At 39.7% G+C, this 27,368-nt stretch overlaps 1 protein-coding gene across 3 annotated transcripts; it reads left to right on the forward strand.

Moving 5' to 3' along the window:
* Positions 1–8,978: 8,978 nt before the first annotated feature.
* LOC148015865 (uncharacterized) lies at positions 8,979–17,913 on the forward strand. Of its 3 annotated transcripts, XM_087663837.1 has the most exons (4): positions 8,979–10,629; positions 12,542–12,635; positions 12,885–13,080; positions 15,385–17,913. In XM_087663837.1, the coding sequence occupies exons 1-4, from the start codon at positions 10,222–10,224 to the stop codon at positions 15,410–15,412; spliced, it is 726 nt and encodes a 241-aa protein (XP_087519963.1). In that variant the 5' UTR covers positions 8,979–10,221; the 3' UTR covers positions 15,413–17,913. The 3 variants fall into 3 exon arrangements, 2 of the variants coding, with proteins under 2 accessions (XP_087519963.1, XP_087519962.1); XM_087663836.1 differs by lacking the exon at positions 15,385–17,913 and having other exon boundaries at positions 12,885–15,378; XR_015688045.1 differs by lacking the exon at positions 15,385–17,913 and having other exon boundaries at positions 8,979–12,457; positions 12,542–15,378.
* The last annotated feature ends 9,455 nt before the right edge of the window (positions 17,914–27,368 follow it).

Here is a 27,368-nt window from a genome sequence, read left to right on the forward strand (position 1 = left end):
GAGTCTCATGTGGTAGTAAGTTAGTAGCCATGTACAATGATTCACTTCTGAAAGCACATCCTATTTCTGGTAGGCTGCCAGGTCAAACTACAGATTCTTGGAATGCACTAATCCTAGGGTACAATGAATATGTGCTAAGTGAGAAAGTTGTTGACTACCTTCAAAAAATGCTCTTGTAGGACACTTATCTTGATTCTATCTCTTTTATTCAATTTTTGAAAGTTGTTGCTACTAGTAAAAATTTAGAAATAGGCCAGGAAAAACATGATGGTGTAAGTAGACAAGGGTTTAAACAAGAGTTACATGTGGTTAGTGCATTGTTGAGTATCTATTTTGAGTGTGACTTACTTGCAAAAGGCATGTCAAGTGACTTTACTACCTACCTATGTGTGACTCCTTGGAACTCATTAAGCATATGATATGTTCAACGTAGGCTTGGTGAGAAAGCTATAATATGTTGTTAGCACATGTTGCTCAAGCGGATTTTTCCTAATTGTGTTACATTTATTTGTACTTTGAAATCTTTTCGCTCTATTTAAGCTATTGAGACAAGGAAAACCATAGATACTGAAATAGCCAAAAGGGGATTAGATAGAGCAGTGCATAGAAAACATGTTGGTGATATGTATGGAATGTGTGGTTCACTTGCTACAGCATAGCAAGTATTTCAAGGGTTGCCCCTTCAAGGTGAAATCTCATGGGCCAGATCGAGTGCCACATATATAGAGCTTGGGTGTGATAAGGAGACATCAAACTTCTTTCAATAAATGTAAGAAGGTCTTTCTCTTGATTTTGTCACTTATTATGCACCTTGAAGGCTTGTGGTAGTGTAGGACCCATAGATTCGCAAGCTGAATCATAGATTCTTAGTGACAAAAATGGGATTAGAAATGGAGATATTTTTAGGAATACTTTAGCAAATGTGTATGGTAAATTAGATTGACTTGTTGAAGCATGCCATGTGTTTGCTACCTAGTTGTGGTGTAATATCATGGAGGACAACAACAATCAAGGCATATGGAACAAGCCACAAGGGAATCTTAACTGTCGAATGATTCGAGGACATGCAAAGTTTGGGTGTGAAGCCAAGTTTGAACACATTGACTTGTTTATTTATTTCTTACATTCTAGCCTGGTTATCAAGTGTTGGAAATATTTTTGGGCAATGAGAGATCCTTGCATGGAACTAACCTCAAATCACTCTACTTGCTTGGTGGATCTTTTGTCAAGGTTATGCAGTTGTGGCAATCAATAAGATAAAGCAAACATCTTGTAATTTACTTGGATATACATGGACCCCTATGGAGATCTAAGACACACAATGTGACTTTGAACATCTATGGATAACACCTATTTCACAAAAGTGAAATACCATGAAACAAATAATAGAAATTGATGTTCTAAACATAAAGATTGTTGTTAACAAATGAGTGATTTTTATCATTACACATCTTTGTTGTAATTTACAAAGTTTTATGCTCAGAATATGTTGTTGTCAAAAAATGAGTGATTTTGATCATTACACATCTTTGGTGTAATTTACATAGTTTTACGTGTAGAATATGTTGTTGTCAAAAAATGAGTGATTTTGATTATTACACATCTTTGTTGTAATTTACATAGTTTTACACTTAGAATATGTTGTTTATAATAAACATTCTATTTTCTACTTCCAAATAAGAATCTATAAATGATTGATGCTATCAGTTGTGACTTGAGTTTGAATGCACAATCAAATCTTTTACCTTTTTCACAATGCATTTTTAGATAATAGAAGAATATGCCTATAGGCCCACAACTCCCCAATGTAAACAAGACCTAAGAATCCAACTATTATTTTTTGTCAATCATTTTATATCTAAATTATAAACCGTCTTGTCCAAGACCTCTATGATACATGTTCACATGGTGTGAGACTTGGTTGGGTTATAATGAATTTTTGCACCATAAGCACTAAAATTATTAAATAGTTGAGGCTTTTTTGGACAAGGATTTTCAACAAGTGTTTAAAAACTTGTATTAGGGAAAACCATTTGTGTTTTGCAAATGATTATTGAGAGCTCACTTTGACATTAGCATTGCATGTCTTCTGTGCTAGACTTTACTCTTTGTGGCTAACTTTCCAAATTGCAATGGTTGTCTTCTAGAGATCATGTTGAAGGGGTGATTGTTTGGGGAGGTACCACTCTTGCATCAATATGGAGGCTTAGGAAATGTTTATAATGATATGTGATACCAATTCTATCATTTGCTTCATTGTTAGTTGATGTGCTCATTTCAAAATTATTGCTATTGTAATTAGTGGTATGCATTGTGCTTGTAAGCAACATTGTTTGATCTAAAGATGCATAATCCCATCAAGTGATCATGACCACTTTGTGATACAACACTTCAAATCAAAGCCAATATTGTTTCCCCTTAAAGTATTACATAGATGTTGCAAAGAAGAACCATGTAAGGAGTAAAGAGAATTTCATATTTGTTCTACAACTTTAAGTAGGATTATGAGCTCTCATTTTATGATAAACCTTTTAGGCAAAGTTTTCACTGATCACTTGTAAATTTTAGCTGATTTTTTAACATTAGGTGAGCCTTTCTAAGACCAGAAAATATTTTGTACAAGCATTGATACCTAAACACTTTTTTAAAGAGCAAAATAGTTTTTATACATATCTTAAAACCAAATATATTTTGTACAAGCATTAAGGCCCAAATCTTAGTCTTACAATGCATCCTCTACTTGGATATTCAAAGCATTGTAATACATATGCAACAAGGCCTTAAGTGAAGAAAAGACTAAAAATTAACATTTGAAAGAGGCAAAGGCAACTGTAAGGCATTTGGACTTTAGACTTGAGAATCCTTATCAAATATCTAACAATACTATTGATATAGTGACAATAGGCTAATCACACCAAAACATATAATTTACAATTGAGCCAATGCTTGTCAGTGAACTCTTTAATCGAAGGCTTAAAGCCCTATAATAAGGTTGACCAAGATGAAAGCTAGCAATCACCATCCTATTGGGGGGTAAAGGCGCATGTGCCTAGCCGCCTGTTGGATCCACACAATCTATTTCACTTGGTTGAAATGCAAATGCCTTCCCATGTCTAGACAACATCTGCATAAAACAGTTTCTCTCAGCAGGCAAAAGAAACCCTTTTGCACCAACTTTCAATTCCTGTAATGTTTCAGATGTAAATTGATGACCTATATCTTTATGATCCCATAAGCTTGGCTGTCTTGACACATTTTCATACAAACCCTCACTCTCTGGTGGAAGTGGTAAAGCAATTGGTTTCGCCTTTTTGTCAACTGTCTTGTACTTTGTCTCCACAAGTGCTTCAGCCCATTGTAATCCTTCCTGCTGAGCAAACAATGCTATAACATCATACATATCCAAAGAACATACTAACAACACTCTGTTTTCAGCCTCATTTTCTTCTTGTATGGTTGCTGAAATTTTAGCCATAGTGTTAGTAACATTCAACCCATAAAAGATGCCTGAAATGCCATCATTTTCAGCTAACAGCCCCAATGATCTCAATTTCTTAATAGCCCGTTTCATAGATATGCGTTCAGCCCTACACATAGCTTCCATAGGCTTAAACCAACATGAACTGTTTGCTGTAAACTGATTATTACCAATGGTAAATACATGCTTCATTTCATCAAGAGGCGAGTACACCCTCTGAACAGCACTATTGTAGCCCTACATTACAACAGTGCTTAATGAAAATCCAAGTCTTTGAATTCCCTTGCATTTGGAACCAAAGGAGACTCTCGAAGCGTATCATGATTTCTAGGATGATTAACACAAACAATAAGAAATTGGACTACTTTCCTCCCATCTTTACTTCTGACTCTTGCATAAGCAGAACCATCATCAAGTACCTTTGTTTCCATACGCACTCCTGTAATATAGGGCTATCCCAAAATCACTGCATATGAGGAATTATCTTGCACAAAGAAGTGTTGCTCTTCCTGTACATCACCAATCGTCACTTTTACATTAGGACATGCAGCATAGAGCTCCCCTGAAGAATTATTTGCAGCCCTCATTCGCCAACCATGATCAATGTCTACAGGCCATGCACCATTTTTATACAATCCACGCTCAATGACATTTATCTCAGACCCATGGTCAAGTAAAGCAACACAAGGAGTTTCACGCTCCCCTATTTTCACTACCGTTTCAGTGGTAGCTCTAGCCCAATGATTTCTTGTGTAGTGACTTCAAGGAACAAATCCTAGAGTCTCTTACTCATATTGTTGCATTTGCCTTACTCCACCATGCATATTGCTACAAGACAATGCATTTTCAGCTACTTTCCTCTCTTTTCCACATGTTGTCCACTGATTAGTAGCATCTTGCATAGATAATCCTATACTTCCTTCATGCTCATATTCAGCTCGAATACCCAACAAACCAGTTTCCTCTTCAAATTGCAGCAATGCACTAGTGGTATCACCAAGAAACTGACGCTTCCTTTTAATTATGTCAATGATCTCATCATAAAATTCTTGCTTGGCAATGCCAAGCACCTCTCCCAAGGTAAATTCCACCCGACTGTTTAAGATCCGTTCTTCAAGAACCTTCTTAAGATCTCTAGCTGTCTCAATATCAGATTGCAACTTATATACTGGCTGCTTGCCCTTCTTTTTGCCCTCTTGTTTGGTATCATGTTTTTGCTTCTGACTTACCTCTACCATAACATGCTCGGGAGGAGGCTGATTTGCAGCTTTAGGCTGATCCACAATTCTTCTTGTCATTCTTTTAGATGTTCCTGCAATATCTTCATCTCTTTTTCGTTTTTCTTCCACAAGTACATCTGTGTTTTGTACCTTTGCTAAATATGCATACACTGAATATGCATCTACCGGAGATTCCCAACCAGTTATGCCACGAATGTCTTGCCCTGCATAAGACATTTCACTATCAGTGACCTTTCTCTTTTCAACTGCATGTAAAGCATGTGTCCATATTTTAGCCTTTGGACCAACCATCACTTGGCCATGCATTCTATCCAACTGTAGACCAAAAGTAGAAGCATGTACCACCACATAAGCATTTCGGACAGCCAAGTCTTCCAACAACTTCTGCATACCTCCCTTTCCAAAATTCAAAGCAAGAGGCAATCTCATTTCTTGTGCATGGATCTTGCCATCTTTCCAAAAGATAAGCTGTCGTGCCAAGGCCTCCTGATAGGTAGCACAATCCTTTCTCTCGTGTTGCAAACTGTCACACCACATACATCTTTTTCCAGGCTTAGGGGCTACTGCCCATCCCCTTTCCTCTTGTCCTTTTTCGTCCAATTTTGCAACCTTCAATTGAAGATCCCACATCCCTTTGACCAATTCATCCGAGATATCTTCCCTAATAGAGGGAACAATAGCAGGTATAGCCATAGGGTTAGCCACAGAAGTAGGTGGCTTACTGGATACATCAACTGTCTTGCTCGTAACAGTGGGCAAGCTAGAGACATGCAATCTTTCTCTTCTTCTATGCTTCTTCACAAGTGCAAAAACAGCTTTCTTGACATGTCTCCACTCTGTTTTCAAACCTATCTCTGTAGTTTGATCCTCCAGCAAATCATCAAGCTTCTCTTGAAGCTCAGGATCAGCTGCCTATAGAAACAATTCAATTTTCTGACTTGCAAGAGCTTGCTGTTTTGCAAGATCCATCTACTCAAATCTACTTTCAAATTCTCTTAACAATTCTGTAGCCACAAGATCCTTATTGGGTTGTATAACCCACTCTTGAAAAGTCTTACGCGTAATCAAACTGGTGTCCTCAATGTAAAATTCTTCCCTAAGTGTTTTCTTGAAGGCTACCTAGTCAGCATCCTGCAAGTATAATTCAATAATCCATGCTTTCACTTCATAAACAATAACACGTATAAAATATTGGCTCCATGCAAATTGAGCCACTCCAAAGAATTCCATCTTCTGGAGCATAGGTATGTACATATGCAGATACATTCCTGCCGTTGAATAACTGGTTGCAAAGCATTCATCACAACACTTTCTGTTTGAGTTGAAGCTTGTATCACCTATTGTTGTTGTTGTACTTGCATAAGCATATTCATATTTTGCACCAATTGTTGCAAAACATCACTGGAGATTGAATTCGAAGGTTCTCCCATATTATCTTTCCTTCTTCTGTGACGACCTATCACGTCGGGTTCACCAATGTCGAAGGGGTTTTTGTTGAAAGGTCGAATCCACCGGGGATCAAAAGTAGAAGGAAGTAGAGATAGGAGATGGAAAAGAAGATAGAGAATACCCAAGTTGTAAACACGACAAAAATAAATCACAATGAATTGAATCAATATGTATTGAAAGAACCTGGAATCTTTGCACTACTCAGAAGCAATCTCCATGCATTAGTTCTCATGGAGCTCCTTCCTAGACTAAAAACGTGGACCAGAAAAATCAGCTCTTTCTCTATTGTCCGGAACCCATATCCGATGGCTCCGTTGGCTCCGAAAGGAGGGTAAAACTACAGGACACCTGCTCACGGATCTCCCAGATCCCTCCTTCTTCTTCTTTCAGTTCAATCTGCAATTTTCAGCATGTTTACAGCGATCGCGACATGCGCGATTTCGTCAATCTGTCTTTTTTATGAAAAATCTCCTAATTGGTTGAAAAAGCAACTAGCTTTTTGCATGCCATCCTAATCTATAAGTTTTTTCTAACTTTTTTGGATTTTTATAATAAATAATATTAAAAATAGACTAAAATTATCCAAAAATCTAGTATTTTCAGATAATCCATGCAACTCACACTAGTACTAATGGCTCAAATCACATTGACTCTCTAGATCAATAGAGAAGCCGGATGATGATGCATTCCATACTTTTTCACACTATGTCCTCATAACATCACGACAACGATGATATGGATCTGTGTTTATACAGAAGAAGGCTAGTGATGGTAACCTTATGATTTTGATCCTCTATGTGGATAATATATTGATTACTGGCAATGCTCATGATGAGTTGGTTGCCTTGAAAGGTTAGCTTAAGAAGAGATTTAAGATGAAGGAAATGGGATAGACCTCACATATTCTTGGGATGTGCATTACGTACGATCACTCTAAGGGGCTCCTCTACTTATCATAGAAGTAGTATATCCAAAAGGTCCTTGAGTAGTTTCATCTATAAGATATTAAGCATATTGGATGTCCTCTACCTTTGCATGTGAAGGTTAGTCAAGTCAATTGTTCGCAGTAGTCTGATGAGTAGAAGGTTGAGATGGCTAAGATCCCTTGTGCATGTGTAGTGGGCAATTTGATGTATGCCATGATAGCCACTCATCCTAACATAGCATTTACAGTGGGAGTTGTGACATGTTATATGGCTACCCTTGGCCATTGCATTGAGATGCCGTCAAGGATACCATGTGGTACCTAAAGGGCACAACAACTATGTGCATATGTTATGGTGGCTAGGATACAGGAGTCATGGGATACACTGACTCTGATTATGCAGGACATACAAACAGTTGGAAATCCACTTCTAGCTATGTCTTCAACTTTGCTTGAGGTGTTGTTTCTTGGATGTCTAAGGTGTAGAAATGCACGGCCCTATCTACTATACAAAGGCAAAATATGTTGCAGCCATTAAGGCTTGCAAGGAGGCTCTTTGATTATGCCATCTAGTGGCAAACCTTAGCATTACCGATGTGGTCTCTATACTACATTCAAATTCTACGAGTGCTATTCAGTTGGCCAAGAATCTAGTCTTCCATACGAAGAGGAAGCACATTGACGTGCATTACTACTTTATTCAAGAGGTCGTTGAGGATAAGTCCATTGAGCTTGTCAAGATCTCAACTAACCAAAATTCTGTAGATTTGCTCAAAGTTTCTCGATGGAGCGCTTTGCCCTCCTAAGGAAGTTAACGGGCATTGGATAAGATGATGTCTTTCCTCATCCTGTTGTACTTATGTACATTTGTACTTTGTTATTTTTTTTCTTGTTCTCTCCTCCTCACTAGGGACACTTAGCCTTTAAGTGAGAGGTTGTTGGAGGTAAAGGTGCATGTACCTAGCTACATGTGTATTAGTTACACTGACAATACTCACAAACCCACACACCTATACATTGTAGGTGGTGGATATCCATCACTGTCACTTTATTATTTATTCTTTAAGTGACATTTGAATTAAGGGAAGCTCGATCACACATTGTGACTGTTGGAATTTCCACATCTTTTCTCTCTCTCTCTCTCTATCTCTCTCTCTCTCCCTCGCTTCCACTTCATGGCTCACCTCCCTTCACATTCGTGTAGGGTGTCTACCCACCATCAATGCCATTTCTTCTCCACTCTCCTATTTAACACAACCATGACTTGTCCTAGAGATGAAAGGAGAAGGAGTTGAAGTAAGATAAGAGGAGGAGGAAAAGTCAAAGGAAGAGGGAAGGGCAGATTAAAGAGAGGAGTAAGAGAAGGAGGAGAAGGAAAACCATAGCAAGTTGGGGGATGGGACAAGAGAAATAAATCCAAGAAAAAAGTATCATCAAGAAGGAGGTCAAGAGATGTAATTGTGTTTCTTCTCTAAGAGAGAGAGAGAGAGAGAGAGAGAGAGATGGTTATAACAATAGACATCAACATACACTTCTTGTTTACTTTTGAGAGAGATTGTTGCAACAATTCAAATCGCTGGGTTCTAAAAAAAAAAATTTATACTTTTTATTTAGATTTTTCCTATTTTATGCGCTAAGAAAAAATGTCACCAAAAGTGACCACTATGGGCATTTGGCAGGCCCAAAAAAAGTAATGCAACCCAACACTCAGTGTGGTTATAACTTATGGCTACGACGGTCGGTGCAAATTTGCGAAAGGTGGACCGACCAGGTCAATTTTAATTATTATTCTTCTCCAATTATTCAAGGAGTTAAGAAAAAAAATCGATCCAGTCATTATTACACTACAGTTAGTAATATTACTCTTCAAATCAGCGTACTCGTTAGATCAGCACACATCGACAGTACGCGTGGATGGACGCGATACTCAATGGCACTCGCAGAATGAAAGCAGCACTTGTGGAATGAAATAGCACTCGTGGAACGAACGTATTCGTTGGAGCAGCACACCTTAACAACACTCGCAGAACAAAACATGCCGATTGAAGATCAGATATGGTAGATTGCTTGGCTGCCTACCAATACATGCCGTCACTTTTTCGGCCCCCTTACCCTAATCAGATCAGCAACGAGGAGAAGGAAAGCATAGCAAGCAACAAATGAGAGAAGATGATTCACAAACATTAAAAAGAGCAGCGTCAACGGGAGACATAGCATTAAAAAGGACTTGAGTCTTCTCCTTTACGGGGAAAAAAAGATAACGATAGCGTTCCATCTTGTTTAAATCAAAATAGTAGCATTCTGACAAAGAATCCGATTCAAAAGGGAGTTCTTATGAAGAAGAAGAAGAAGAGAAGGAAAACAGGATGATCCTACTTGTCCACACGGGTCTCTGAATAGGGAGTGAAAGGGCGAGAAAGTTGCTAGCGCCTTCGTGGTACTCTTCCTGGTCTAACGCAGGCCAAGCGTGGCAGGGAGATAGACTCAACAGGTGAACCTGCAAAGGTCCTGTGGACGAGCGGCGATGTAATGGAAATAGAGTCATATGCAGCGTATGCAAAGGATAAAGGACGGAAGGTACAAGTTGTGGCTCAAGCATTTACCAGCGATATGGAGAAGATTAGTACTGCTAAGAAACAAGCTCTCTTAGCTAGTGCAAAGAAGGTATTTAAGATTGATATGGAGCTGCCCTTGGAAAGTTTGTGTCAGAGGTACTATGATTTTTCTACAGCTGGTCTTTATCTCTACTTCATGGGAAGGGTTCCCAATCATGATGAGTTTGCAAGTTGGTTTCTGTCCACGTATCAACAAGCGCATTGTAATTTGCTATATCATAGGTTTGTTGGTAAGGGATTTTATCAAGTGCTAGTTGGATCACAGGCAGAGAGAAACTGGTTGCTCTCTTGCTCTGTTGGATTTAAGGGAAATCTTGTTCACTGTTTGCCCTAGTCGATGACCTTTTCTCTAGAGGATTTCTTACTTACTGAATGTACAGTATGGGTGGCATTTCTTAACCTGCATCCAGTGCATCAGCTCTCGGTAAGGTGCTTTATGTTCCTCCCCTTCCTGCTAATCCAAAAGGTGAAAGGAGAGCATGTATTCTGTGGCATTGAAGGTTGAGCCCCCGGATGTGCTTGAAATCCACGATAAAAGATGGCTTAATATTATTTGTGAAGTGTGCTTCTCAAACTTCCCTGATGTCTGCTATATCTATCAGAAGTCTGGACACTTTGCAAAGGCATGCCCACAAAAAGGGAATAAAGGAAATAATCAAAAGGATGTTCAGGAGAAGATGCCTCAATTGGATGTGGTTGACAAGAAGGGTGAGAACAAAATCGAGAATTCTGACAAGGTGGTTCCTAATGTTGCTTCAACTAAAGAAGGCAAAGGCATTATTGCTGGGCTGGCAGGTGGTTCTGAACAGAAGAAAGAAGCCGTGCAAGCAAATAGGATCCTCCAGCCTCTTGACCCCAACAAGGAGAGACCCAACAAGCTGGAGAAGGAAGGAGGAAAGGAGAATCAGGATGGGGATAAAGGTACTGAAACTACAAGCAAGGGGTCTAACTAAAGGATATTTATTAAGCAACTTGCTTGGGGTAGGCATGAATTCACTAATCTTTATGCCCCCCTTGCTGATGTTGAGATATCACTCTAGTGATCTGATGGACAGAGTCTCACTCAGAATATCCATCCTTACTTGGAATGCTCAGGGTCTCTGTTCCAAGGATAGGCAGATGATAATGAGGGATATACTGTTTATATGTAAACCGGACATTGCTCAGGTGTAGGATGTGAAGCTTGATCCAACTAGTGCTGCTATGATTAAGGTACCAGGTTGTGATTGTTTCTATAATCTTTGTGAAAGAGGAAAAGGTGGTATGCTGGTAATGGTGAAACAATGTCTGTAGGCGAATGTAATAGATAATGATCAGATTGGTAATGCACTGGGTATAAGAGTTAGGGTATCTGGTGAGGAGATGGACTGCATTTCGGTTTGCACTCCGAACATTTCTCGTGCAAGAGCAAACACATGGAAATGGATGGCTGCGCATGTAGATAGTGATTCTTCACTCCTATCTGGAGATTGAAACATGACTATCTCTCCAGATGATCGTCTCATGGCACAAGTAATATGATTGAGGAGGAGAGGAGTGCTTGGAATGATTTTTCCTCATCCCTCAGTTTGATCGATGCTGCCTTATTAAGCAATGGAAAGACAGACAAATGGATCACCTGGCATAATAGGCACAAGGAGGAGACTTGGAGGGGGGCCCCGTCTAGACTGGTTTCACATATCACTCAATGGTATATGGATAGTGCCTGGGCCTAAGCACAGGATGTTGGCAGAGTGCATGGACTCTGATCATATTCCAATTATACTCACAATTAGATTAATTTGTTCTGGTAGACTTAATAAAGGCACTCCCCCTTTTCTGTTCAATCTGAGCTCCCTGGCTGATAAGTGGTTTGTACACAATGCCAAAGAAGTATGGCGTGCCAGCTCTCTACAAGTATGCTCTGCTGTGCTGATCAATGGGATCATAGCATGGTAGAAGTGACTTAAGTTTTGTAAACAGTTTGGTAGGCAACAAGCCAAATGGAGGAGGAGATATCTTGCAGCTGCGGAAAAGTTTAGGGAGGCTATGCTGTCTATTGGTGGTCTCTCCTGAAGACCCCATTTCACTCCACCTCCTTCAAGAGGTTGAAAGTTTTATTAAAGCAATGGAAAACCATAGGAGGAATGGTATCAGGATACACTTGAGAGAGAATTCTCTCCTGGTCCAGGAAGCCCCTACTTCAGCATTTTTGGGCACCCTAAAGAGTGAAACAAAAGGAAAATATTTGCTGCATTCAAGATGGTGAAGGGAATTGGCACCATGATGAGGCTTCGATTGCGGAGGTGTTCAAACGGCACTTATCTGCGATAGTCATTATGCCATTCATACCACCGCAGAGCTGGGAGGGAAGAATGCATGACTTCTTGCAGCACATTGATCAGTTAGTGGATCCTAACCTAGTGTTATCTTTAGCAAGACCATTTATGAGTGAAGAGCTTCTCTTTGTGGCCAGGCAGATGAAAAGAGGCCGTGCCCCTGGACCTGATGGATTTCCAGTTGAGTATTTTATTGGAAGTTGGGATGTATGTGGGGATGATTTATGCAGGATGTTGAATCAATTCAGAAGCTCTGGTAGGACAACTAAAATAGTAAATGAAGGAATCATCAAGCTGGTGCCCAAATCTGCAAAATGAATTAAGCCTAGTCACTGGAGACTGTTAACAATGCTGAATGTTCCTTACAAGCTGATGGCAAAAGTGCTTGCTTTAAGAATTAAGCATGTGTTGAATAGATATGTTCATTGCAGGTAATATGATTTTGTTCACGGTAGGCACATACATGATGCAGTTCTGAATATCATATTAGGTATTGATCTTGCATTGACTTCCAGGGAAACTACATCCTTCTGAATATGGACTTTGAGAAGGCGTATGATAGAGTTTACTGGGAGTTTATACTGGCAGTTCTGGAAAGATCAGGCTTTGGTAAGCAGTTTGTTCGTATGGTATAGGTGTTATTTTCCAATGCTTCAGCAATAGTCTCTCTCAACGGCTTCAGGTTAGGTAGCTTTGCTCTACATTGTAGTATAAGGCAAGGATGTCCCGTTGCCCCACTGCTATTTGCTATGGTTACTCACCCTCTATTTTGCTGCATTGATCATGCTATTCGTGCACAAACAATAAGGCCACTTGGCCTTCCTGATGGTGGTTACTTATGCGTGCATATGTTTGCAGATGATAATTCAAATATTGTTCATGCTGATCCCTTGTCTGTTAACACACTTCTCAGCATTTATGATGAGTTTTTTGGATTATCAGGATCCAAGATCAGCAACCAAAAGTCTGAATTGATCTTCCTATCTTGGGAGGATATACCTATTTGGATTGCACAATTTGGTTTTCATGAGATCCCTAAAGGGCAGGTTATAAGGTATTTGGGTGTTCCTATAGGTGCTGGTTTAACTCTTAAAACATGCTTTGATTGGTTCTATAGGTGGCTCAGAAAAAATAAACAGGGTTCTGTTTGCCTTAGGGTTGGCTGGAAGATTGGTGCTTTTGAGGAATGTCCTCTCACCCATGATGATCTTTGCAGCTTCAATTTACTCGTTTAATAAGTTACACTGGGATAAAATTGAAGTAATGTTAAGGAGGATCTTGTGGTCCTTTGGTGACTCTAAATGCCGGACTGATGTTCCTTGGCAACAAGTTCTAGCTCTGATTGATGAAGGGGGGCTTGGTTTTGAACCCCTAAAGGAAAGGGCCCAAAGACTCTTGATCAAGTTGCTTCAAAGAATTGAGGATCAACAGCTGTGGGCGGTCGTGATTAGCAGTTGGCCACTAGCATCACAATGAATGGTAAACAACTTAGAGAAGTTAGGGCAAACAAGGATGGGGGCGGAAGTAAGTGCTTTCTTTAATTGTTTGAAGCTATGATCAGCGGTGGCATCCCAAAAGAATGACTCCTTTTTTAAACAATCAGTCAAAAGTGTTGCAATGGTGGCATAATGCTTAATAAAGTGTCTATAGAAGGAAGAAAGAGCTACGAATAATGCTTGGAGAGACCGTTGAAGCATAACTCTTCATGATGCCCGATTGCTCCATCGATCAAGTCTGGTTGGTTGGGGCATCCATGGAAAAAAAAATTAGCATTCGAATGCTCCTACTGCTGAGGATGGCTCCCATGCTTCTCCCCGAGCTTGAGCTTCAGAGAGGGAAAGCTTCAAGTGAAGCTTTCATGGCTACCCACAAAGCTCCCATTATGCATGCTGAACTCCATGTCTTCATCCGGGTAAAAGAAATCATTCATGGTCTGAAGAGCTTGTGGGGGTTGAGCTCTCAAGGTCAGAGATGGCTTCTGTTGAAGAATCCATGGCTGCCCAACTGTCCCAAATTGTTCAGCTCTACTGATGTCCACCTTGGAGACTGATTCCTGGGGTCAAGAGTGCCAAGGTTGGAGGGAGAAGTGTGTTGAATGAGTGCCTAAGAATGACAGGGAGTGGTAAGGCAGTAGGAGGGGAAGGGTAGGAGGGCTGAGGGAGGCAGGGCCGCCATCGCAAAATGTGCCGCAAATTGTGGGGGCTGTCGTGTAGGCCTACTGGGCAGTAACTCCCCCAAGCCACTACTTGATCGGTAGCTTGCGGGGTCAGTGATAGTGTTCCGGGGCTGGTTGATGTTGGGGAGCAACCTCATGCTAGATCTTGGGTTTTTTTTGGACTGGAAGCCATGGCAGCTTGTAGGAGAAGAGAGAGAAGAAGGGCTGGAGCAAAAAGTAACTAATATTTTTGCCCTCTTCCAACTCATGGAACTCTAAACTTGGTCTGGAACCCCTAAAGAGGGAAGAGAACTGGTTGCAGATGGTTCTATTATTTAAGGCCACCTTCTTGAAATATTTATGTAATGTTCATGGCAGGTCATTAAGTATTGCAAAACGAAGAGTAGACTTTAGGATGCCTAATGCAAGATGGTTGCTAAGAACCATGGAGTCTTGGAAAAGAGATGAACCTAGAGGAGGTTTCAGAACCTGGAAGAAGCGCCTCAAGAAGGCACTGAGAGCTACTCCCTCCCATAAAGTCAATAAAGCTATGGAGAGTTGTTGCTGATAAGGTGGCAACTAAGGACAAGCTGTCCAAGTTTAGTGTTGTTTCCCCTCGAAGTGTCTTTTGCAGGAGAGAGGAAATGGTAAGGCATGTTTTTTGGGACTGCTTTGAAACCCAGGCTTTATGGAAGAAGATTAAGAAGAAGATGGAAGAATTGAAATCGCATCATGTAGTTGGATGAAAGCAAATGCTACTTAGAGATAGAGGGAATCTTAATGAAGTATCTAAGAAGATTTGGAATGGGCTTAAAGGTTCTACAATCCTTTGTTTGTGGAACCTTAGGAATAGTATCACATTTGGTCAGACCAAACAAGTGTATGTATCCCCTGCCAATATGTGTAATGGCATTTTTGTTGATGCTGCTATTTTGATTAATAGGATGTCTGGAAGGAGGGTTGACCTATTGTTAAACTCTTCAAAAGAGTGACAATCTGTAGCTAAATTCCCTCTGGTTAGGGGCGATGTAAACATCTTACTTGAAGCAATATCTCGCATTATAAAAAGAATAGCATTCCATGACATTCTAATTCAATAAATTTAGAAAAAGATAAATCAGAAACCTTCAATAGCTGCACATGTAAAAAGGGCATGTCACATCGTGCAAACTCAACTTATTTGACATATAAAAGCTCTGGCAGGTCTGCACGTGACCCTACCCTTCGCTGATTTGAGGGCTGCAAGAAGCTGAAGGTTCTACGCATGGCAATGCTGCAGGGATGAAGGTGGTGGTTGAACTCATTTAGGTTCACCATGCAAGGAAGTCTGTTGCCTGGTGAAGGCCATGGACGCTGGGTTCATTCTGGTCTGTTTAAGAGTTCCCTTGGACAAATATCACAAATGTGATATCTGCGTAAATGCATCATGCATCATATTAGGTGTTTTGGAAAAGGTTGTCATCTGATTCTTACATACTTTTCTTTGAGTACAGGTGCTTGTGAAATGAATGTCCTTTGTGGGTGCCCTATTTGGAGAGAGAGATACGAGTAGCCAAAACTTGATGATCACATATGAATCAAAGTTGCAATACATTACTGAAAGGCATATTGATACGAATGCAAAAATAGGTCCACATATGCTTTATGTCAACAAAGAGGAAGACCATCATTGTTGTTTTCAGAAGTGATTTGCACGTAGAAGTCTCTCACTTCAAATATGAATCTGCCATTTCTCAATAAGAATGTAAGCTTTTAATGGTATTGAAAGTATGCTTCAGCTCGAATCACTGCTTGTTTAAAATGAGCCTCAAACTATACAGGGTGTTGAAGATCATCACTTTTTCAAAACAAGCTTCAAATTTCCATGATTACAAACTACAAGAGAGCTGCAAAAAGGAGACCCAGAATTCAACGTAAACATGAAGGCAGTTACAAACTAGATCAGACATGACAGGTCAGTGAAATGGTGAGTTTTAAATCTTTGAGGTAAATACAATAGCAATGAAACACAAGCCCAAGTCAGGACGGGCTTCTTTTGTGGAGTGTATCAGCCTGAACATGCAAGACCCTAGGCATAGACTCAATTTCTCACAGCTGCAAATAAATAATTGCCACAACATACGTGTCTCAGCATTTGAAAATTGGAAAAACCTTACTACTAAACCCCTGCATTGCCTCAGACAAAAGGCAGAAAAACACCGGCTATTATTGAAGCAAGCAACAATTTTTTTTCCTCATTTGCATATGTGCTCAACCGCTGTCACAATTTGGTGTGGCTGCACAACAGTCAACTCTTCCAAAGGTCCAGCATACAGTATTGGTACATCCTGAGAAGACAGGCACATAATAGGGGCGTCCAGGTAGTCCCAGAAGTTGTCCACTATATGGAGGCTCTTAGACTAGAACCTATTCCTCCTGTCCTCATGCACTTTTCAACAATGAGCACCCTGTGTGTCTTCTTTATCGAGTTCCCAATTGTGTAGAGATCAAAAGGCTTTAAAGAGATTATATCTATGATTTCTGGGTCATAGCCTTTATTGATTAGATTCTTGGATGCTTGCAAGACATGATGCCGCTTCCGAGAATATGTAAGGATAGTCACATCATTTCCTGGACGAACAAGTTCTGCTTGCTCTAGACAGCATATGTATTCTTCATTGGGAATCCTTTCCTTCAGATTGTAGAGCAGTACATGTGCATACAAAATTACAGGGTTTTCACTTCGAATTGCAGCTTTCATCAAGCCTTTCGCATTATATGGGGTGGAGCAAGCAACCATCGGTAATCCAGGAACAGATTGGAAGTATGATTCTTAACGCTGTGAATGCTCTGCCCCAAGTTGTCTACCCACTCCACCAGGGCCTCGGATGACAACAGGAATGGTGAACTGGCCGCAGAAGTGTAATGTAGCATACCACAATTATTGGAAATCTGATTGTATTGTAAGCCAATAACAAGAAACCCATATTCATACCCTCAACAACAGGTCTTAGACCTGTCATGGCAGCCCCAACAGCCATTCCTGTGAAAGAGTTCTCAGATATCAGAGTGTCCAACACCCTAAGATCACCAAACTTTTCTGCAAAGCCCTTGGTCACTTTGTAATGCCCAACATCCTCTCCCATGACACAAACCCAAGGATCTCTTTCCATCTCCTCCTCTAGACCCTCCCGAAGGGCCTCAAACATAAGTGGTTCATGCCTGTGTCAAGATAAAAGTTAAAACAATGAAACTTTACAAAAAATAAGTTGACAATGCACATAAAATTGTGCATGCCACATGAGCAAGCAAACAGAAATGCAGGCAGTAAACAGAGCAAAATCAATCCCAGACATACCCGGTCTTGCCAGTGACAGTGCTTGGGGCTGCTGTACCCATACAAGTGAAAATAGATCATATGTACAGTATATCAGAATGTCAAATGCTCATCCAACAAGAATAGCAGGAAGTACTCACACTAGGACACAAAGTAAACAATATGTTGCGCACATAAAATTAGAACATCAAAGAACCAAGAGAAGTGGCACTGCATGCCAACAACAGCTTGAGAAAGCATTTGGCTGATATCAAATAAGGTAGGCTTTGTCAAGCAACTAGCTACCCTTACACAAGGTTAAAATGTCCAAGAAATGGCAAGGAACAGAACCTCTATGCAGGTTCAGTATTTGTCCTCCAAAGGTGATTAATGACAATTTTTTCACCTACTTAGCAGTGCTCTTGTTGAGGGGGTGTCAAAACCATGGGAAAATCAACTTTTACACTGAAAAGCTCAAAGGGCACATGAACTTGTATGAAGGAAGAGTACACTTTTGAGAAGACATTAAATCAACGGTATAGAACAAGCTTTAATGAAGTAATGCAAGCTTTGCTAGTAGGCATTTAAGGATTCCATTCAACAATGTAAGCAAGGTGATCCCTAGAAAGTCAAAAGTTTGTCAATTTGTTGGGCAACCAAAAGTAAGGCTAGCATTACATACTAATTTACATGCATTAACGCCTGGCCTCATTAATGCTTCTCAATTCAGGCCCAAAGAGTTTTATTTATGATTAAATGGCTTTTGTTTACACAATAAGATAGACAAATGCAGGAATCCTTGTCCTTGCTCGGAGTTTCCTTGTCCTTGTCTTGAGAAATCTCCTATAAAAGAACATGTTACAAGCATTCCTATTCTCTCTCACTTCAGGGCACTCTCAGAGCATCCTCATTCACTCTTCTTCTCCTAGCCACTCTGCTTCTTCTTTGAGTGTTACCCCCTCCTCGTACACACCTAATGGATGCTATCACAACAAAGTTGCTATTGCCCCATTTGGTGCCTCTCAAAGCTTCTGTCATCTTTGATTGGTTGCCACCTAGCAGCTGCCCATCATTGCTGGTGTAACCAGCCTTTCTCCTCGGATAGGGTGGTAAATAACCTGATTTAGCACATACAGCAAGCATAAAATTCACATAAACTGAAAATGCATACTTTACCACTTTAATCTTGGACATTGGACACTTGGTTGGCCCCAAAACTGGTGCCCCTTTCGGTATTTCTTTATTTTATATTGCAAATGAAAAGAGTACAACTCAGATCCTCTGATCTCCTCTACTTATTCAAGTACCTCTTGCTATCAAAACTGACCAACAAACCTCCAAACCAATTTGCCCCTTGGTTTGCTTGGGGATTGGCTTTCACCTTGCTCGTTGAAAGACACATTCAGATATTGGATGATTGACCTCTTAAATCTCCCTAAAATTCCTCAATTTTAGTTGTTGGAATTCAAGTCCTATGCCCTCAATTTTGAGCACACATCCTGAGGTGATTGTCAAACCCTAATTTTTATTGTAAATTAGGGTTTATAGTTTAGATTGACCGAAATCTCTTTCTCAAATGGCTCAAACTACTAGAAAATGCTGAGATAACTTGAGAAATGAATGGGATATGAGAGAGAATTCTGTAGAGAGAGAAATTTCAGAGTTTCATCGCGAGAAATGATGGAAAGCTATTGCTGCCCTGCTCGAACAATCATAGAAATTGTCATCTATAGTCAGGACCACCAAAAAGACTGTTGCTACATCCTATATGCTATTATCTACACTACAAGGACCTTGGATTGTTATCACCTGCTCTTGGAGGGCTCTAAACTACTATCCATGCTGTAGAACTAATCCCTGGTGGTTGTAAATCACATCAACAGTCTCTCCTTACTCTCTAACAATCTCCTTTTTTCTTATAATGATTGGAATAGACTCCATCAGTCCCTAAAAACGTTTTTTCCACTTGCATGGGTAAGTTTTGCCAAGTAGGAGTATTCTAATCCCATTTTTCGGCATTATCTAACTTATTAATTTAATTTTAAAATATTAATTTTAAAAAATAATTTAATAATTATTCTAGTACTAAAAATTTTACTTTCACCAGCCAGTAATTAATTGGCTAGGCCAATTTGTCTTTCAAGTATCCCTGAGCAGTTATTGATCCTTAGATTGGCATTAATTACTTGATCAATGCATAGTCTCTAATATCACCTTTAACATTAGTAGCCAATAAATACGTCTAGGCCAAAATCTGACATTGGGTACCACCTACTACTTGTCAGGTATAACTTATTACAACTTTTGCCTTTGGTATCAACAATTGATATCTTGGGATCCTAGGTTTCACACTATGAAATAATTAAATTGTATCTCACATGTGCAAGTTACATTACCACAATTGATTAACTTTTAATCAAATGCTAAGCAAAACAATAAAATTTTATATCCTCGTGAGACAGACCTTTCCCATAAAATCCCTACAATCGTCCTCAAATGCACTGTATTGTACCAAAAGAAAAGCATACTACACTGGAATTTCCATAAGGCATCATAGTTACAATATTAGCCACTATTATCTAACCATGTCACATGCCCCAAACCTTGTTGAAAATTTTCAACCAGCATAAACTTGATATAAATCTGAAATACACTCTAAAACTGTTGCTAGAAACCCATTGGATGCATCTATAACTCATATTTCTTAATTGTTCTAACTTCATAACCATAGTAAAGCATATTCTCAGCATAAACCATGGCTAAAATTGTCAATGGCATTTACTAACATGTTGATGTCCATGGAATCAACTATAAGCCATTGAAAATTAAGCATTAATTGATCACTTGCTGATTTCAAAACCGATCATAAACTACTACAAATGTGACCTCAAACTGATCACAAACTGATTACAAAAACTGATCATCTATTGATGTAAAATTAATCCCAAAAGTGACCATAAAAGGTTTTCAAATTAATCAAAAACTGAGCTAAAACTTATTAGAATTTTTCTCGCGAGACTGATCATAAACTGATGCAAAAGTATAGTTTCAATGCTTGGGTAAAACTCAGGGTTCTTGAATTGATAAAAAATTGAGCTGAAACTTCTTAGAAAATTTGTCTTAAAACTAAGATAAAAACTCATGCCAAACTGATCATAAATTGATGCAAAAGTATAGTTTTAGTGCATGGGTGAAACTCATACTCATCTACATACATCTCGTCTCACCCTCAATTTTTGAGCACACATCCTGAGATGGTTGTCAAACCCTAAATTTTGCTATAAATTAGGGTTTATAGTTGAGATTGATTAAAATCTCTTTCTCTAATGGCTCAATTGAAAAATGCTAAGATAACTTGAGAAATGACTAGGATATAAGAGAGAATGCTATAGAGAGAGAAATTTTAGAGTTAATAACAAGAAACCTTGAAAAGCTATTGCGCCCTACTCAAACAGTCATCACGGAAGCTATCATCTATAACTTAGGACCACCAATAATACTGTTGCCCCATTCTATATGCTGTCATCTATACTAGAAGGACCTTGGGTTGCTATCATATGCTCATGGAGGGCTCCAAATTGTTGTGCTGTAGAATTGATCCTTGGTGGCTACAAATCACATCAGCAGCCTCTCCTTGCTCTCTAATAGTCTCCTCTCTCACAATGGCTGGAATAGACTCCACCGGTCCCTAAAAACGTTTTTCTCACTTGCATGGGCAAGTTTTGCCAAGTGATAGCTTTTAATCCCATTTTTCAACATTATTCAACTTAATAAATTATTTTTTATACTATTTTCTAAAAATTAATTTAATAATTATTCTAATGCTCAAAGAATTACTTTCACCAGGTAATAATTAAATTGGATAGGCCAATTTGTCTTTCAAGTATCCTTAATCAGTTATTGACCCTTGGACTGATATTGATTACTTAATTAATGCCTAGTCTCTTATGTCACCATTGACATTAGTAGTCAATAAATTGGTCTAGGCCAAAATCTGACACCTAGTACTACCTAGTAGCATAACTTATTACAACTTTTTTCTTTGGCACCAAACTGATATCTCGGAGTCCTAGGTCCCACATTATAAAATAATTAAATTGCATCTCACATGTACAAGTCACATTAGCACATTTAATTAATTTTTAATCAAATGCTAAGCACAACAATAAAATTTCTTGTCCTCGTGCTAGCTAGCATGTTGTCTATCTACCCACCTGCACTCTAAGTCCAAAGGCTCCAATCTTCATTAAGTGCTACACTTCCTATTGTAGACTGTCAGTTATCTTCTAGAGCAATTGTTTATCTTCCTAGAGGCTTTTTTGCCGTAAACATTTTCTTTTTGCAGCTACATGCCCTTCCATCAACAAACAATTTCATTTTTATTGCTACAACCCCTAGAAGTCTTTGTCATCACCCATAGCTACACCAGACTGCATTTTGCCCCCTCTATTGATATCCATCTTCATCTGGTGTTCTCTCTGCAATCATCCTATCTGGAGGACTATATTTCACTCCCTCCATATCATAGATTCCTTCATAGGTGGTGCCACCTAATGAGCAGGACATTGCAATCATCTAGAGTCACTCCATCAATACCAAACCCCATGACACACCTCACTCTTGATCACAAAGACATGGAGGCCAACATTCTTACGCTCTTTAAGTTTTTTAGTTCATTCACTATTAGTGCTTGTTGTACATCTATTGTCTCAACCACAAATCCTACCATTTCTTTACATGATATCAAAGTGGTCATAGGGCTTCCCTCTACTTTCTTTACATGGTATTAGAGCAAATGCGCCCCAAAAATTAAAGATCCTTAGTATCCATGAGGAACATATGTTGCGAGATGCAACAAGACCATTGTCAACTTAGATTCCCTCACTCTATTCCATTACGATACTAAGGATTATGTTTTGCTCCCTCCCACCCTCTTATTACAAGTTTGAGGCACTGGCACTATGGCTTCTTCTCCACAAAATGGAGCACGGACCATTGGGTACACCTACAATGACAAGTTAGGACACTCCACCAAAGAGGACTACATTTTTTGCTCCCTCCCACCCTCCCATTATACGTTTGAGAAATTGGTGCTACAGCTTTTTCTCCACAAGATGGAGCACAGACCATTGGGTACACCTACTATGACAAGTCAAGACACTCCATCAAACCTTGCCATTATTGAACTTTGCTCCCTACCCCACCATAGTATATACATCTACCCACAAGCATTCCTTGTGTCACCTTGCCATTTTGGGTATCAAAGATCACTCTACATTGGTTATTAAATTTCTATATTCAAGGCAATAAGACACCCAAGAAGTCGGCTAAGCCCTTTCAAGCAACAAGAGGATCTTAAGACCTCATAAGGCCATAAGCCCTCCTAGGGATGCTCACGATGAGCTATAGAGCTTTCCTCCATCTACTTTTAGGTTTAGTGGCTTCCCAAACTCTTGGAGTCACAATTTGCTCCATTGAGCTATAGTGGTTTCCTCCATCTACTTTTAGGTTCAGTGGCTTCCCAAACTCTTGGAGTCACAATTTGCTCCATTGAGCTACAGAGGTTTCCTCCATCTACTTTTAGGTTCAGTGGCTTTCCAAACTCTTGGGGCCACAATCTACTCCATTAAGAGACAATGGTTGTTTGCCTCCACCTTCAGCTTCGTAGTTCACTCCATCAAGAGACAAAGGTTGTTGTCCACAACTGTCACTCCACAAGAGCTGCACATTTCCACTCCCTTGTATACCTCCCTAGATATAGGATCCACCACGAGCATCGTGGATATTATTTTGACTTCTCTCGTTCACATCCCTCTACTACTCAACATTGGAAGGCCACCTTGAAACATCCCCCTAGGATCCAACCTGCATATGAGACACGACATAATCCATATCCATAATTAAAAGGGACTAGACAACAAACTCGCCTCCCAACCATAGAGCCAAACGGGCTCACCCCCAAGCCTGGGAGCTAGCAACAGTTTGGGTCACAACCACATCCCGAGGGTTGGTGTCCCATATCACCAATCCTTACCATCCGAGTATATGGATACGTTAGCCAACAGGCCAAGACTCCAAGAGTGGTGATCACACAATGAATGTGCCCCTAAGTCCTATAAATAAGTCTCAGTTGCCCTAACCCTGAAGTATCCTTAGTGCATTCACACCAAAGTCACTTTGTGACCACTGTGACCAATGCTACTAGCACCCATCCGAATGTCCAAGGACGTAACACTTCCCCCCCCCCCCCCCCCCCCCCCAAGAAAGATTGCTATCCTCAACAATATCCTCAAGGACGAAGTGAGGAAAACAACTCTTCAATGAACGTAGTAACTTCCAAGTAGCCTCCATCTCTGGTTAGATTTTCCACTTGACCAAATACTTGGGATAAACGGTCCAATGGGATCATTTAGTCCTAAGGTCAAGAAGCAATTTGGGTTCGAGTGGAACATATCAAACAATATCCTCAACCTGTGGGACTTTCTAAATAGGAATAATCAGTTCAGCTTTCCCAAATGTTATTCCAAATGACTAACATGGAACAAAGGGTAACTCAAATTTCTAAAGGTAAATCATAAGATAGATGAAATATCCCCCTAGGATCCAACTTGCATATGAAACATGGCACAAATCATATCCACAAATAAAAGGGACTAGACATCAGACTTGCCTCCCAGCCATAGAGCCAAACAGGCTCACCCTCGAGCTTAGGATCTAGTAGCACTCTGGGTCACAACCACATCCTAAGGATTGGTGTCCCATACCACGAGCCTGCATCATCCTAGTGTACAAATATGTCAACCAACAGGCCAAGAGTCCAAGAGTGGTGATCACGCAATGAATGTGCACAATAAAACCTCGAGTCCTATAAATAAAACTCAAGTCCTATAAATAGGGCTCAACTTCCCTAACCCTGAAGTGTCCTTGGTGCATTCGCACTAAGTCACTTCATGACCACTGTAACTAATGCTACTAGTGCCCATCCGAATGCCCAAGGACGTAACATACCTATTGCTCATAAGGCTGAATTTTGTTCCCTCCACAGTTGCGCCTATCCTAAATACCTTCTTTAGCCTTCTTAGTGCCATGGTGGGACATCTTCTATAATTTTCATAATAATCTTCATCCATGAGTTTTTTAATTCCCTATCTTCTTCAAAGGAGGGGAAGTCAGAGGGAGCTTCAAAGGGGGTTGGTGACCATTGTGATCATTCATTGACGTATTGTTTTTCATTCCCTACACAGTTTGACATTCACATGCCTTGGCGACAAGTCTAGGCCTTCTTCTTGGATTGACAACTAAGATCTATATGCTCTACATAGGCCGAAGCCTTTGCATTTTTAGCAATGCCTTAATAGCTACACCTTAGAATCTTGTCCAACATGGAGACATGGATAGTGTCCTCTCTCTTGAGACCCAAGAAAATGCATGCCTTTTCATTCTTCTAGCATGGAGACAAGGCAAGTAGCTTCTCTCTCAAGTTAACCACCTTCAACCACCATCACCTTGGCTACTATTCTTCCTCATGGGTTTTCTCTCTAGTCCTTGGAAACAAGATCTTTTGTTTTAATCTCCGTCCCTAGGATGACAAAGGTGGACTCTGTTTCACTCTCATCTCAACTAGTCCTGATCTACTTCACCAACTCCATTGTTATATAACATCCTTAATTGGGGATCTTGTTGTGCTATCTCAAATATTCATGATCTCCTTCACCAACTCCCTTGCTACATAAATGTCCTTAACATATGGCCCCACACACGCGCGCGCGCCCACACACACACACACACACACACACACACACACACACACACACACACACACACACACACACACACACACACACACACACACACACACACACACACACACACACACACACACACACACACACACACACACACACACACACACACACACACACACACACACACACACACACACACACACACACACACACACACACACACACACACACACACACACACACACACACACACACACACACACACACACACACACACACACACGTATATGTGTGAGCATCTCTTATGTAACTTATATGCATGCGAAACTACATTGTGCATATTGATGTTTATTCCACTTATGACGTACTTTAAGTGTGCCTCCACTGGTGTTATTGGGAAACAAAAATACTCATAGGTGTGATAGGCTTAATTAATCTCATCTATATATAGAAAAGTGTTTGTATTCATTGCATCATAACATTATCAATCACATGACTTGGCATATAAATGTGTGTATGCATAAATGATCCCTCGAAGTAGTCATGTTTAGTATTACATGTTTTGACCACAATATTGTGCACCAATATTGTACACGTAAAAGAATAAGTTGTATAATATGTTGAATAAATGTTTTCAATTTATAATGGCATATTGTAGGCCAAGCCTGAAACAGAAAAAAACAATGAGGCTTAATGGTTGTTCTTGGGCCTAGTAGATTTAGATATATTTGACATGATGGGAAATGGGTATAAGTCACACACACACACACACACACACACACACACACACACACACACACACACACTCTCTCTCTCTCTCTCTCTCTCTCTCTCTCTCTCTCTCTCTCTCATGGTATTTATATCAAAGTAGGTGTAGTTTATGAGATGAGAGCTAGTAACATTGTTAATTATATGAAGAATCTTTCTAATCCTTTAAGCTCTTAATAATACAAAAATAATGGAAAATAATGCATGTGTAGAGACACGATGTCATATCAAATTGCATAAGTAATTTCTCACTAAAGTTTAACTTTGGGAGATATGACAACTTACTAAATACATTGGTAGCTACTGTACTTTAGACAAGCTAAAAGACCCTAGCAATAGAATTTGAATATATACTATAAATAGGATAGGTCAAGCAAGTGGTATCAAAATGCATAAGTAAGGTCTCACTAAAGTTAACTTTGGAAGATATGACAATTTGTTAGATACATTGGTAGCTACATATACTTTGAACAAATTAAAAGACCCTAGCAATAGAATTTGAATCAATCTTACAATCAAAATGCATAAGTAAGGTCTCACTAAAGTTAACTTTGGAAGATACGACAACTTGTTAGATACATTAGTAGCTACATACTTTGAACAAATTAAAAGACCCTTGCAAATAGAAATTGAATCAATCTTACAATCATGATAAGTCAAGCAAATCACGTAGTCACTCCCTATCACAATAGCTTTTCTTAGGATACATGACATATTTTAAAAATGGGTCCTTTATATTGAACTACCCATTGAAATAGAGTATATTATAAATCACATTTTCCAAGTTAAGTAGTTCTTTGGAAAAAAATGTTATTATGCATTCAACAAATGCTAATAAATCCAAGTTAACCAAGCACAGAAACACAATAACTTAAGCTTTCATTGCAAATGGCACAATCCAAAAAAGTGCACTAAGAAGAAGCCCAAACTTAAGCTGATTATGTGCATAACCTTTTCACTCCCTTAGCAACTTTCAAAGTTAGCCCAATTTCTCTCCATGCACTATTAGGAGAAAAAGAGGTGCTTATTGTTAGACTAATGTGTGTGTGTGTGTGTGTGTGTGTGTGTGTGTGTGTGTGTGTGTGTGTGAGAGAGAGAGAGAGAGAGAGAGAGAGAGAGAGAGAGAGAGAGAGAGAGAGAGAGAGAGAGAGAGAGAGAGAGAGAGAGAGAGAGAGAGAGAGAGAGAGAGAGAGAGAGAGAGAGAGAGAGAGAGAGAGAGAGAGAGAGAGAGAGAGAGAGAGAGAGAGAGAGAGAGAGAGAGAGAGAGAGAGAGAGAGAGAGAGAGAGAGAGAGAGAGAGCTTCTTGCTCGTGCTTAAGCATCCAAAGCCAACATCTATCATGATTGCCTTGCAATGTGCAAGTACACGACACAAAGAGA

The sequence above is a fragment of the Lygodium microphyllum genome, chromosome 23, assembly GCF_053477565.2.
Source record: "Lygodium microphyllum isolate KBCC chromosome 23, Lygodium_microphyllum_v1.1.10, whole genome shotgun sequence".
Classification (NCBI taxonomy): Eukaryota; Viridiplantae; Streptophyta; class Polypodiopsida; order Schizaeales; family Lygodiaceae; genus Lygodium; species Lygodium microphyllum.